Source organism: Clupea harengus, chromosome 7, assembly GCF_900700415.2.
Source record: "Clupea harengus chromosome 7, Ch_v2.0.2, whole genome shotgun sequence".
Classification (NCBI taxonomy): Eukaryota; Metazoa; Chordata; class Actinopteri; order Clupeiformes; family Clupeidae; genus Clupea; species Clupea harengus.
The window spans coordinates 37,718-51,690 of record NC_045158.1 but is presented as its reverse complement, the minus strand read 5'-3'; the positions used below and the strand labels follow the sequence as shown (position 1 = coordinate 51,690).

Genomic DNA, 13,973 nt, shown 5'->3' with positions numbered 1-13,973 from the left:
ATTTTCACCACCACCATGTTCTCCCGTTAATTCTTGATTTGTCAATAAATATATTACATTTCACCGTCACCATTCTCTTGACCTGTTTATGTTATGTTAGCTATTTCTTTAAGTTGATGGTTTCGTAACAGTGGCATTACATGTGATAACTGTAGAGTGAATAGCTCTATATAAAAGCTTGCTTTCACAACACATGTTGACTACCTTGCTTAAAAGCTTTGCTCACAACTGGGCTTCCTCTGTAGAAATTAGTCTGGGTTCACTTTTAATGCCAGAAGACACATTATTGAGTCTGTTTGAATGTATGTGTGTGTGTTGTGTCTGCGTTTTATCACTGGTGATTGTAAGATAGCACCCACCACTGTATTTTATACAACAAAGTTGGATGGCCAGCATTATCTGTCAGGAGGCAACAACACTGGAAGATATTTGTGGACAAACTATGGTTTACACCCATCCTGTCTCTCCTCTCTAATTGACATTTCCCAGAGCTGGCTTTCACCGTATCAATTCTGAAGAATTCCAAAGAAATGGGGAAGAGCCCACGATTGCTGGAATGTTTTTTAGGGGAATGGGTCACCAGCCGTTACTATTCCCTACCAAGGTAAACCTGTGAGTGACCTTGCAAAATACAATTTTGGTTCTACACAACAGTGCAAGCAGGACTGATTGCAAAGCATAAGACAATTGCATTGATGCACAACATCCCTTTCCAGTATGTGCTGATAAACAGGTTATGCCAACAGTTGAGAGTGCATCTAGTTCAAATTAGATGAACTAGACATGAACTTTTTTTTTTAAACTCTTTATATATATATATATATATATATATATATTTTTAAAACTCTCATTTTTAGATACCATTTGGTTAGGCCATAGATTTCAATAAAGCATTTTGATATGCTGATGACGATGATGATGAAGGAGCGTTTTAAAGGCGGAGATCAAAAACCTTTCAGCTGTGCACAATTTCACCATTGTTTGTGATTTATAGATGTCACCTCTTAAGAGAGTGTATATGCACATTGTTTGTGATTTATAGATGTCACCAGTATTGCCAACATCGTGGTGTGCCAATCTGTACTCAATGGTTCAAAATTAGTATTTTCCCCAGTAAATTTGTATTTTTTAAGTGAAATCTGTACTGCGTTAGTGGGTGCCACAGGCAAAATTTTTATATGTAGGCTACTTGTAAAAGAAACAATATTGTGGTATTCAGCCTATAAACATAGACTTATTTGTAGTCTGTAAGATCACTTTTTGAGAGGGTCTCTTTTCTTAATCACTTGAATTTGCCTGTCATAGTGTATTTTGGCAACCCTCAGTAAGGCAAAAGACTGATCATTGTCTACAAATTGAGCGAAGTAAGAAGAGAGCTCGATTAGAAGAACGCTGTTCTTTATCATTTGACACAATTTCCTGGTTTAAACAAGTACGAACACCTGGTCTGGCGAATGACAACTTAAATTTTCTTCCCATATATTTTCTACTGGCATTGTAGTATTACCAGTTGGATGACAAAATACACTAGCCTAGCCTCCTTGCTTGCTTAGGTACTTGTCGCAATCTCAGAGCAGAAACCTGGTAATCCAATTTGAATTGTGTTGATGCTTTGTTTCTTGACTTGATTACTTGATCTATTCCCATTTTATTCTGATAAAGGAGGCGACCAGAACAGGGTGACTGCTTTTATTGCCAGCTCCAAAAGTAAGGCTACTTTACTGTGTGTCCGAGAAAAGTTGACCCAGAAGACTTCTACAATCAGCTGGCAGCAACGTGGGCGGGTTTTAAATGCGATAAAAACAAAATCCGGGCTTGTCTCCTCGCCGATTTGAACAGCCAACCGAGCAACAACTATCTAGCATTTTACTACCTAAGTCAGACAATGTTAAAGCGGAGATATTAAATTATCTTGAATGAAAGGTGGTCGGTTCCTGTATAAACTCCAGTGTTAGACAGCTGTGGAATGCTTTTCTTGCCCGCCAGCTGGTCATTCTGACGTCACGTGAAAACTATGAATTGGTTTCAATGAGTCATCATATTCGTATCGCCGTATTTCCACCACATTTTCGTATCAGTACGGATCAATTCGTACGAGTTGGCATCACTGTGTCAGCTCTAGGAGAGTGTATATGCACATTGTTTCTCTGAATCATTTCACAAATTATCTTAAATCAAATGTAAGACGGTTTCTACGCAACATTTTCCTGGCCTGGATTCCTGGTGGTGGGGTTTTAACCACTGAATCACTGACCTCTCATATCTTACAGCTGCAGTGTAGCATATGGTATTGGTTAACCACCGGAGCACTTGAGTTCCCCTATTGGTGAGTAGCTCACATTGTACCCTTTCACCCAGACAGCACTGCTGAAGCTCAGGATAAGTCAGTACTGGTTCCATTCAGATTGGTTTTATCTCATCACTTTTTGTATCCTCTGCTCTTCTCTTTGTGCATGCTATCCTTAGGTGCTGCAATGAGGAAGCATGGCAGTCACTTCTATTGCTCCTTAACACAGACAAAACTAAAGTGATGATTGTAGACCCTTAACCTTTGAGATCGACACTGTCCACCCACACTCAATGGCACCTCTCAATCAACACTGTCCACTATCCACTATCCACCCACACTCAATGACACCTATAATGGCACCTAGCACTTATATAAATCTGTTCCGTGCTACTTCTGAAGATTCCCAAGGAAGAGTATGAACAGATGAACAGATCCACTGATGACAAAGCCCAGAGGAAACAACTCGCTACCAAGGTTGCCCCACAAAAGTCCACCAGCTGCTGGTTGGCAAGCTGCCCTTCCAGCGTCTGGTCAGAGAGATCGCTCTCTGGCCAGCAAGGCTTACTTGGTTGGTCTATTCAAGTACACCCAGTGGCGTAACGTAGTAACGACGGGCCCAGGTGCAAGATATTATTACGGGCCCCCCTAGTGAACGCAAATTTTTTTTTTAATAAATTGTAGCCTTCCCTACTTCCGCAACCGTGTCTAAAAAAACGCTAATCAAAGGTGTTTGTATACCGTAAGAAATGTTAGAAAGCAATAATAATAGCGACCACTATTTACCCAACTTGTAGCCTAGTAATCCTGCCCTACCATAATCTATGTAGGCTATAACTTGTCTTGAAATGTATATCTATCACAATAGCCGTAGGCTACCTGTTGCATGGTTGCTGACACACCACTGAGGGCAGAAGCAGCGATGCTAATCCCAGCTGAACTGCTGCACTGCTGACTCCGTGGGCTGGCGACTCGTTGACGGGCTAGTTAAAAAGCCAAAATAATCTAATTTAGGCAGCTTTGCCGCCTTCTCCTCCTGTTCTTTTTTCTCTTGCCCTTTTGTACTTCCAGTCTTGTGCTTAAAAGGCATTGTTACGAGTAAAGTTGTGCTGTGCTCAATGAACTAGGACCTAATTACTAGGTTATCAGACCTTCAAATTGGTTTAACTATAGCGTATTGTATTGTCACATGATCAAATAGAGACTTGACATTGGACAACAACATGCATATTACCCAGCAATCATCATTGCTAATCACAAAAATACCAAAGAAAATAAGAACTTATTCATTTCATTGAATAGATTTTTGATAGTTTCTATAGTGTATGTAGGATAGGCATATGATTTTGTTATAAATTGCTACTTTTCCCCAAAACATAATAACTACTACCATGACTGAGATAAGTTTGTCTTTTCAAGCGTATATAGCATAGTATATAGCATAGTATATAGCATTTGACACTGCATTTTACCTCTAAAAACAGTGCGTATTAACATAAGCATATCCGAGAAAATTTGACGTTGTACTGACGGTGGGACCATCGAAAGACGTACTAGGAGGGGGGGGCCCGTCGAGCGACGCATGTATTTCTTTGGGCCCGGCTACGGGCCCCGACACCCCACGGGCCCAGGTGCAGCCGCACCTGCTGCACCCCCTATAGTTACGCCCCTGGGTACACCAATCTGTGCACTATCCACGTCAAGAAAGTCACCATCATGCATTAGACATTAATTAGCCTAATATCTAAAAGTGACTGAAGTATATTTTGCAGCACTTTGAGATGCATTCTTTATATGAAAAGGGCTGTACAAATACAGTGCTGTTGTTGTGACCCTTATATGTATGATACTGTATGTCATTAATTGGTAACTGTATTAGTACAATTATAAATTTAATATGTTAACAAAAAAGTTTTTAATACCCATACAGGTGTCTTATTGGCCCTAAACACCTTGTATAGAATCTATCTGTGTATATGTTTGCAGGTGTCTGCATTGTAGTCGTGAGCAAATTTGATCTCATGTTGGTCTATACTGACTTTGAACAGGAGGTTTTACAAGTGATAATGTTGTGAGAATGAGACATGTGAATAAGACATGAGGTAGTTGAATATGTTAGCGATTCTCTGCGTTCGTCTCCAACGTTCTCTCGTGGACTCAGTAGTTAGGCAGTGCGTGTTCATGTGTTTTGGAGGAGTGGATTTGGAGGGGTTTGAAAGAAGGGGCTGAGATTTTTTCATTTGTAAACTTTCAAAATCTATTTATCTTTTTCCAGGATTGCCTACCCTAGCTTTAACTCTTAAGGGAAGATTAGCAACTCATGCTTAGTCATCACTTCTCTTCTTCTCTGGCGGGTTAGAACACTTAACACCATTCCCCAGCGTGGTCAGCAGTGCCGCTGATGTACTGGCCCACGTCATGGAGGTTGAGGTGCATCGCTACAGCAGGCGAAATGCTTGGGAAAGTAAGGATTCTGTGCTAACCTATGGCAGGTGTGGTAAGGTCTTCCATCAGCACCGCATCTCTCTTCCAAGTTCCCAGGGTTATGCTTGTCATGTACAGTAATACAATTATTGTAAAGTTTTTCCGAGATTCCCAGTTAAGTGTCCATTTCAACTGTTCAACGTTAAAGTCGTTAAAAGAACAATATGTAATACTGACAGCAAGCGTTTAAAATGGGTACTGCAGTCCAAATTCAAATTATTGGACTGGCTCAAAGCTCACGCGGGTTGCCAGGTTGAGGGCGCTGAACCTACATGAATGAGTGCAAGATGAGCGTGTAACAGGGTTTAATATGCTTCCCTGAATTTCCCTCCCTTCATGGGTTAATTCTCTAGCACGGTCAAGGTGCAGATTATTGGTTCCCGAGTTTATTTGGATACAATGTTTTGAAATGGGTGTGATTAAGGAGTTATCTCTGGGTTCTTCCTTTCCTCTGTCTCTTTCTTTGGATGTATGAGACAGAGGTAGGTATACGTCCTACAAACACACGCTAACAAGTTAATTAGCCTACATGTGACGATATGGTAGAGCTTGTTTTGTGCATCTTATTTAAAGTGGCTTGCCTGATTTGTGTTGACAGGAGCTGTGCGACTTGCTAGCTTCTGTCCTACTGATTTTATTTTCTTCATTTGCATGTATCAGGTGGGTCACGTTTTACACTTGTGTATTTTATGCACGTGTTTGTACACCAGATCTTTCCTTGGATGTATGAGACAGAGGAGCTGTGCAACTTGCTAGCTTCTGTCCGACTGATTTTATTTTCTTCATTGGCATGTAACGTGCGAATACCAGGCCGGTGGCTGTGTCATCCTTAAACTACACAACGCAGAGTGAAACAGCGAGGGAAAGATTACCTCGGTTACAAGCGCATCTCTGTCACTGTTAGCTAGATGCTAATGCTGGATATGTACGATAGCCAAAGCTAACGCTAGTTAAATTTGACCACATCGATTGATTCAGTCACAGAATTGAAGAAACTCCTCTAAAATGGGTGTTTGGATTCTATTAGATAAGATAGAGAAACAGCACCTAGTGATGGGCATGAGGGACGTTTCTCGATTTAGACATCAGTATTCGTTCAACGTATAGAGATGCATTTAGACATCAGTATTCGTTCAACGTATAGAGATGCATTTAGACATCAGTATTCGTTCAACGTATAGAGATGCATTTAGACATCTTACTAGATTTTACTAGATCACAGATCATGGAGCTTTTTAGAAGGATTACACATTAAATCCACCATTGAGAGCGTCCTCTCAGGCTGCATTACTACTACTATTTGGTGCATGTGACAAATAAAACACTTTGACTTTGACTTTGACTGGATGCCGAGGCTTTTTAGGTCAGGTAGAATCTAACGTTATCTTTTTTGATCCAGTTCGGCATAGGGTTGGGTACCGAGAACCGGTACCAATATGGAACCGGTTCCAATACAACCGGTACCTACCCGGACCGAAATGCAACGCAGATTTCGGTGCTTCATTTCGGTGCCTGAGCCAATTGAAAACGGTTGCTAGGCAGATTCCGCAGGGCACATGTAAAACTGCCCCAGCTCCCAATGTAAACTTTGTCCTGTGTCGCTCACGCTCATTGGTGTTTTCATAGCAACAGTCTTATGACCGTGAAGAGCATGCAGCATTTCACAGAGCAAGCACAAACAGAACTAGCCATCAACCTTTTAACAGAGAAAATACCGAAAGGTAAACGGTCAAAAGTGTGGCTGTATTTCGCACAAAAATATTTAAACATCGCGACGTGCAGCAAATGCAACAAAACGATTGCGTGAAAAGAGGGGAGAGAAGGCAAGAGTCAACGGCAGATCAGCAACTGAAGACTGAAAAATATGATGACAGCTACACTTAGCCTACGGTAGTCTCTTAAAGGGGCAGTACACATTTTCTCGTACTCAGTGTGTTCAAGTAACAAGATTAACTATAAACAAGATAGAAAAGATAGGTATAAACAAATCATAAAATGGTGAAATTTCATGAAATAAATGCAAACAAAATAATACATTTTTGACTCCAAAGGCAAATATGCTCATATTTTTGCAAAAGAAGTTTGAAGCTGTTTTTTGTATTTATTTCTATTTATTTAAGTATACTATAAACTGTTGTTTACAGTTAATATAATGTTCATAGTTTGAAGTTAAAAAGTTTGAAGCTGTAGTTTTAAGCCAAGTGTTTTGTATGTATTTATATTTATAATATACTTTAAACAGTTAATATATTGTTCAATTTGAAGAAAAAAAGCCTTTCTTTAATGTCGTCAATCGTCGCTTTGTGCTTTAAAAAAAAAAAAAGTATCGGTTCAGGCACCGGTATCGTTTTAAAAGTATCGGTTTAGCACCGGTATCGGAAAAAACCCAAACGATACCCATCCCTACATATCTGTGTGTACAGGCCCCATCAACACCATCGGAGAGGGTTTTCTCCTGTGCAGGTCATGCGATTAGTCAGGAAAGGTGTCGCATTTTGCCAGAGAAGGCAAATATGTTGATATTTCTACAAAAGAATTGCTGAAGTATTGAAGCTGTAGTGTGTGTACAGAGTGTGTGTGTGTTTTGTATTTATTTGTATTTATTTAAGTATAGTCTAAACTTTTGTTAACAGTTCATATATTATTTAAGTTTTAAGTTAAAAAGTGTTTTGTATTTATTTATATATATAATCTACTTTAAACAGTTCATATATTTGGCAATAGAAAAAGCCTTTCTTAAATGTCGTCAATCGTCTTTTTTTTATTATAAAAGTATCGGTTCCGGCACCGTTTAGGCACCGGTATCGTTTTAAAAGTATCGGTTATGTACCGGTATCGGATAAAAACCAAACGATACCCATCCCTAGTTCGGCACCCCGTGTACCTTTTTGCCATTTGTTTCATATCTGGCAACCCAGGTATCGCAATGGTACTGGCAAGTGTTTCCTTAATCTCTGATGCCATATCATGGCCCTTTTAGGATGTAAATATATTACATTTTCTAATATATAATTGTTGATTGCTATAGTTCCGCTTGTTCCTTGTTGTGTTGTTTAACTCTAACAGTTGATCTCCTCTCTGTGGCCTGTGAACTATAAATAGTCGCCCTTTTTAAGTTGCCCTTTGTAGTGCAGCTATCGATGTTGAAATGTAGAACAGCTTGTCTCCTGTGTGGAGCACTAAACAATGCCAAAGCATATCAAAGAGTAGATTAATTTAGTATTGAGTACCTGAACACACATTATATCCAACATGCAAATACACACTTGCTGCAGTCAAGGCAGATGATTTTACCCAAAATCATTTAGCGTGAAGAGGACTGCACGGCTTGTATTTGCATCTCTGTGGAATCCAACAGGCTTATCTTCTGATCTGTATTACAGTGTCATGTGTCACAAGTTAAATTACATGAACTACAGGATTGTTTTTTTTGGTGAGCACTTCATCTTTAAAATTCATTCAGTGACTTCCCTACAAAAGAATATTGCATATGTTGTCATAAAACTACCTGAGAATGTTCACCTGAATCAGATATCACCAATGAATGGCCCTAGTGATTCAAACCATGCTATGAGAATGCTGTAACGAACCATTACGTTTATGTTGACACTCTGTTGAATGTATTTAGTCATATATCAGCAATGCTTTTTGTTGTTTGTTTTTAATTCCCAAAGAGCTCAGGAGATCTAGATGTGACTCTCATTATTGTTTCATTTTTATATCAATTTAATCACAGACATTTTTCTTAAAATTCCTTAGGAGAAATGGTTTGTCATTGAAAAATGATACTTCATTATAAAAATGATATTTGACACAAATCTCCTCTTCTCCTACCCCTCTCCACAATTCATAGACTAGTCAAATATACTTTATTGTAAACATTGTTGTTGTTGTTGTTGTTGAGAAACAGAGAGGGTAATACTGAGATGTCTGTGTTTAAGACCAAAGCATTTAGTCAAAACTGAGAATGATTTGTGAACCTGTTGAGATCTCTCCTTTGAGAAATGTGTTCCTGAGAAGCAGGAGTTTTAAGACTAAATCTCACTTTTAGTTCTATTTAATTACATTGTTGTCTAGAAGAAACTAAGTAGATAGTATGGAGATCTCTTTTTAGATTGTTTTTTCTTATGGGGAGTCTACTGTTTTGTTGGTATGGTTGAGCTGACTAACCCCAATAACTGTTGTTCTACGGGCTACAGAATATCACAAACACGTGAAACTGAACTGTTGTCCTACGGGCTACAGAATATGACAAACACATGAAACTGAACTGTTGTTCTACGGGCTACAGAATATCACAAACACATGAAACTGAATTGTTGTTCTATGTAACACAGAGAAAGGTCTTTCCAGTCCCATCAGACACAGAGGGGAAACTTTACCTAGATGAATAGAACAAGGTTTGAAAGAGTTGAGAGTCTTTGAAGCCTGCCTTGGCACACAGATACATTAAGAAATGGACATCCTGCTCTCACTGTGGTCACCACGTTGCTGTGTGTGCACTTCACAAGTCAAAGACACTTTTTTCCACACAAGGAAGTGCCCGCACCACAAAGAGCCTGTGTCTGTAAATATAACTGACCCGGGGACTTTTTCCAAAAGCAAAGACAACTGTTTATACAGAGCCTTGAAGAACGGTGTAAGTTGCAGATGGCATTAGCAAATTTATCCTGATGTATAATTAAGAAAATTGCCTTGCCTCATCCAAATTTGTAAGCAATTAAGTAGTAATTACCCATCCTACTAAGTATAAGACGAATACTTACAGAGTCATATCCCCCAAGAGACTCCACTGCTTTGTAGATTTTCCACAGATTAACTGTAGACAGAAAACAAAAAGTGAGAACCATTAAGAATCAAAAGGAATTGAACCCATAATGTGCCTAACAAAAACCCTTTGTGGCACGTTACTCACTTTGTTTAAAGCCAAGATGTGGTATTCTCTCAATGGGAGTGCCTCGATCCTTCATGAAACGATAAAGGTTATCAACAAAGGCTCTCTCCTCAGATTCTAATTGATCAGGGCTGGAGGTCACCTCAGCTGTATCGGTAAGGTCAAGTGTTTCAGGCCCTCTGGTCTCCTTGAAAAGGGAAAGTTACATCAGCAAATGTCAAACTTCATGGACACAGAGGTAAAGCTGAAAAGGTTGGAGCCTGTATTACAGTTTGGGGTACATTTTATTATTCCCTACGCCAGGGAGTATATGTTTTATTATACGGTTTGGTTTATTTGTCTGTCTGTGTCTGTGAGCAGGATTACGCAAAAACTAACAGGCTGCTTTTCATTAAACTTGGTAAAGGGGTGAAACATGGGCCAAGAAAGAACCAATAACATTTTGGAGCGGATCACTCTCTCACAATTACTCTCTTTACCATTGGAGCGGATCACTCTCTCACAAACACTCTCTCACAATCACTCTCTCACAATCACTCTCTTTAACATTGGAGCGGATCACTCTCTCACAATCACTCTCTCACAATCACTCTCTTTAACATTGGAGCGGATCACTCTCTCACAATCACTCTCTCACAATCACTCTCTTTAACATTGAAGCGGATCACTCTCTCACAATCACTCTCTCACAATCACTCTCTTTAACATTGAAGCGGATCACTCTCTCACAATCACTCTCTTCACTTCACTTTCTTTAACATTGTGAGATAAGGCAAGATGGATTAAGCTGCAGCCTCTCTGTTTAGTATTAGATAAAACCAGCGTAGTATTGAATACATTCAGTCTCAGAGAATGCACTTCACATTAACATACATTCTGGATACCAATATGAAATCAAAACGCTTTACAGTATTTTCATATCAGAAATTGTTCAATTGGGATTTCTGCGATAAAAAACACAAAAATATACCTGTCAGGGAAAGATTCTAGTTTCACATTCCAACAATTTCAGAGAGTCTAATTATTTAATCTTTAAGTATTCAATTTCAGTATACTAAATTCACCTTTTTACTATTTGGCCTTGAGCTTTCAGCTGGCATTGTATACAAATGCAGACATGATACATATGTTACACTTAAATTTCTGCTAAAGTTGGAGATATGGGTTGAGGTTGGGAAATGAATGGGTTAGCAAAGAGTGAATCTCTGCAGAAAACCGCAGAGGACAACAGTATTTGCCACAAATGTGAAATGAAACTGTACGTGCAAGCGAAATACTCATCAAAGATCACAAAACTAAAACTAACTAGTTCAAAATGTAATTTGTATAAAGATGAGCAACACTATCTAAACCAAACATCCATGCAAACATATGTGGATTTGTAATGATTTACACAAGTTAATTTGCCCCTTATAACACACACCTGTTCTCTAACCTCATCAAGAGTCAGCAGCATTCAAGCAATACTCCCCATGATTGGGTTTTTTTATTTGATCAAATTTCAAACTTTCAAATAAATTCTCCTCTAAACGTTGAACTTTCAATGATTCATTGTAATGGCAAGTGGATATGTAACTTTGCATATCATATATTTGTGTGTGCAGACAGAGACACACTCACACTCACACTCACATTCAGTTTCACACTGAATTGTGTTCCTGTGTGGTCACTGGTTTCTGAGAAACAGCGCAGTGGATGTGAGTAAAAACGAAGATGCCTTTGGTTGGGATAGCCCTAACTGAGTCACATCCAAGTTCTCTGCAAAAGGCTCGCCAACTTCAACAGCACTCTCGGCCTCCACACAGCCACATGGTCAAAGGAGGAGGCAATTCCACAAACAGACAACCAGTACAAACTTTGCCTTTTCTTTGATGACCAATCTCTCTACAACTGTCTGCCATATATCGAGAGTAAACGGTTTAGCGCAGAGGAAGCACTTGTTTTGTTATAAGTCTGGATTTCATTAAAATCTCAAATCCTGTTATTATTCTCGTTACAGTTGATAGATGATTTTTATTTGAGTCATTTCTAGACCACAACAGGGTAGAAAGAAAAGTGCAAAATGTACCTTACAGGTTTCAAACAGGAAGTAGCCGTCCAAATACTGCACTCCCACCCCTGGTTTTCAACCACAGGCCCAAAATTACTTGTGCTGTTTACAGACAGAGTGTCAGTAAAAAGGCCTTTCTAAATTTCCATCACATTCAAATTTCGGAAAAGTGTGTAGGAACGGTTGATGTCAATGTGTCAATAAGACTCTCGGTATGATCGCTGGCGGCGCGATGGGGCAGATGCTATCACATGGCTAGCCTTCACCACAAAACCACCAGGCTTTCAACCTTCAACATGTCTTGGAAATTAAAAGCATTTCAGTGACATTGCACAAACTTTTCTGCAATTACCAGAAATGTGTGTTGGACTGTGGCAGTTTTACACATCAGAGCTTATGGAAATGGGTGTGCTAGAGAAACCCCTTTGTGTTTTGAAATGAATGAGGAGAAATAAAGGGGAACATACCCCCATTTACTCCCAGCTCACACACTTTTGTTTCTAGGGTTTGTGCTTATTAGTAATGGGGAGGGATAATCTGTATAACACACATACACACAGTATAATATATTACACATGATGCGCATAAATAATAATCATATAACAAAGCACATTTTAAGATCAAGCAATAGTAAGAGTCATATGCCTTAATGTTGGAAACATCCTGGCTCAAAGACAAAACAAATATATATATTTTTTTATACAAATACAAAAAAAACACTCCACATTGTTCCCCATTGTTACGCTATAATATCAAATCATTCAGGAAATTGGGTTTGAAATAAATCCTCATTCTGACCATTACCCCAACTGCCACTAACCTAGAGGTAAGACCTCCATTCCTATAAAATGTTAGAACAAAGCTCACATCTCCTTCGCTATCTTGCCATGGCAAGACCTGTTTGGGTAATCAATAACAGTTGCTTTCTGAAGGTATTCACATAGGGTGACCAGGTGTACTGCATAGCATTTTGACCATTTGTCTTGCATCCTGCATATTTAGATTTAGTTTTGAGATATTTGGTTTTTTAATTGTCAGAAATAAGAACGTATGGATGTGTTCTTATACCCGCCCATCACGTGAGCTGCTTACGCTGTTTCAGCATAGTTTCTACTCTATTTAAAAGTGCTACTTCAAAAGCAGCAACCTGGCTCATATAAATGCAACATAGCCAAGCTTTACTAAAAGCTTTCATCAAGAGGCTGAGAGGAGAGCAGTGAATGCAGTCATCAAGAGGCTGTGATGGCCGTTATCAAACTGGGCAGACATGGAGCCAGTGAACAACTCTGCCCTGTCACAAAAAAAAAAAAAAAAAACTTAGGCCCACACAAACTTTGCAGAAAAGGTAAAAGCTACCAAGCGAAATCATGGCATGGCCACAAAGAAAAGAAAATGTTCTTTTAGTACTTACTGTACCTTAAACAGCATTGCGCTCATCATGGCTTTCATATAGCAAAAGCTGTAGCCTGTATATTTTATGGCTTAACTGGTGTTCTTTTGAATCAACTAGTGAACAAAGTATAGGTGTTTACAAGGGAAGACAAAAGGCCAAATTCAAAAGTTTCTTATTCAGTTAAAGATAAATTATTTCAAAGTGTTAGGTTTCCTCTCAGCGTTGGTAACATACCCCACATTTTCCCACACACTTACTATTTGTCCTACAATTTGGTCTGTTTGTAGCCATGAAATAAGCCCTCACAAGAGACAATGCAGAGATAATGAAATATAGAACATTATTTTCCCATATTGGATCATGTGTTGTAGACAGCTGTATTTGTTACAATTGTGTACAATCTAATGTAATTAAACCATTTAAAAGTGATTATCCTTTTGTATTCCAATCTTCTAGGCGAATACCTTAACTGGTAACACTTAATCTGTCAAAAGTCAAACCTTGACCCTGACAGGCTACTTGCAAATTCATCTCTCCTTTAAATTCATTTCAAAAGCAGTATCAAGGCAACTTTGCTCTTTTTCACACAGAAACAACATCCAAGAAAACTTCCAGTAAAGACCAAAGTTGTGATAGATGCGTTACAATACTAGTTCTTTTAGATCTTAGTGCTGTTCTCGCCACCAAAGACCATCACATTCTACCAAAGAGACTTGGTGTGACACTTGCACTATGCACTTGCCTGGCTTAGGCATTATCTCTCAGACGATCTTCAGTTTGCACACACCCGCAGAGAATCATAGTCATACCAAAGTAAGTTATGGAGTTCCCCAGGGTTCTGTACCTGGATCTTCCCACTTCTATT

General features: G+C 39.0%; 1 protein-coding gene across 3 annotated transcripts in view; it reads right to left on the bottom strand.

Moving 5' to 3' along the window:
* arid5a (AT rich interactive domain 5A (MRF1-like)) overlaps window positions 1–13,973 on the bottom strand; it is a 29,029-nt gene that overhangs the window by 8,682 nt on the left and 6,374 nt on the right. For all 3 annotated transcript variants that reach the window (XM_031570032.2, XM_031570033.2, XM_031570031.2), the window contains 2 exons: window positions 9,687–9,852; window positions 9,538–9,590 (listed from right to left, as the gene is read on the bottom strand). In XM_031570032.2, the coding sequence (XP_031425892.1) occupies window positions 9,538–9,590; window positions 9,687–9,852 (219 nt within the window). The remainder of the gene's footprint in view (window positions 1–9,537; window positions 9,591–9,686; window positions 9,853–13,973) is intronic.